Source organism: Fusarium pseudograminearum, chromosome 2, assembly GCF_000303195.2.
Source record: "Fusarium pseudograminearum CS3096 chromosome 2, whole genome shotgun sequence".
Classification (NCBI taxonomy): Eukaryota; Fungi; Ascomycota; class Sordariomycetes; order Hypocreales; family Nectriaceae; genus Fusarium; species Fusarium pseudograminearum.
Genome location: NC_031952.1, coordinates 8,112,241 through 8,112,843, shown reverse-complemented (window position 1 = coordinate 8,112,843; position 603 = coordinate 8,112,241). Strand labels below are relative to the sequence as shown.

The 603-nt window shown below is 47.8% G+C and overlaps 1 protein-coding gene across 1 annotated transcript, besides 2 other annotated features; it reads left to right on the top strand.

The window, feature by feature from the left end:
- The first annotated feature begins 2 nt into the window (after window positions 1-2).
- Window positions 3-23: a microsatellite.
- Window positions 24-172: 149 nt separating this feature from the next.
- On the top strand, window positions 173-347 carry FPSE_07808 (uncharacterized protein; the record flags this gene model as incomplete). Its single annotated transcript, XM_009260926.1, has 2 exons — window positions 173-214; window positions 279-347. 2 exons carry the CDS (start codon window positions 173-175, stop codon window positions 345-347), a joined length of 111 nt encoding a protein of 36 aa, XP_009259201.1.
- Window positions 348-569: 222 nt separating this feature from the next.
- Window positions 570-603: a microsatellite.

Sequence of the window (603 nt, the reverse complement as noted above, 5' to 3'; positions counted from 1 at the left end):
GGGGGGGAGGGGGAGGGGGAGGGATAAGAACGTGGGGATGGCGTTTTATTTAATTTGATACGATAACGAGGGCAACAAGCGAACCCGAGGCTGAGAGGAAAGAGAAAAGAAGAGTAAGAGAAAGTTTAATAAAGTCTGAGAGGTCAAAGATGTTGTAAATTAATGTGATGATATGTGCATCTTGCTGGGCGCTAGGTTTGATGTTGTTGCACGTGTAGATTACACTACATGATTGGGGATACTCATGCACCTGCGATATTTAATAACTGGTATCAAAGGGAACAGACACGGCGGCAGATGGAACAAGTGCTCTACCGTATCACACAGCTCAGTCCAACCTTGATTAATCACATTAGGAGACACAAGTGTCTGATTTATCGAAATGACGACCTACTCAAATCTCCAATCTCGTCACTTGACTGCCCACGCGGGAATCGTACATCGTCAAACCACAGGATCAAGTTTCCCAAATGCCGCCGCCCTAGCAAATCAAAAAGCCAGGCCGGCCGGCAATTCCCACGACAGCCAAGCGGCCCGTAGCGGGTTCTAACAACGACACTAACGGGATAAGAGAGAGAGAGAGAGAGAGAGAGAGAGAGAGAG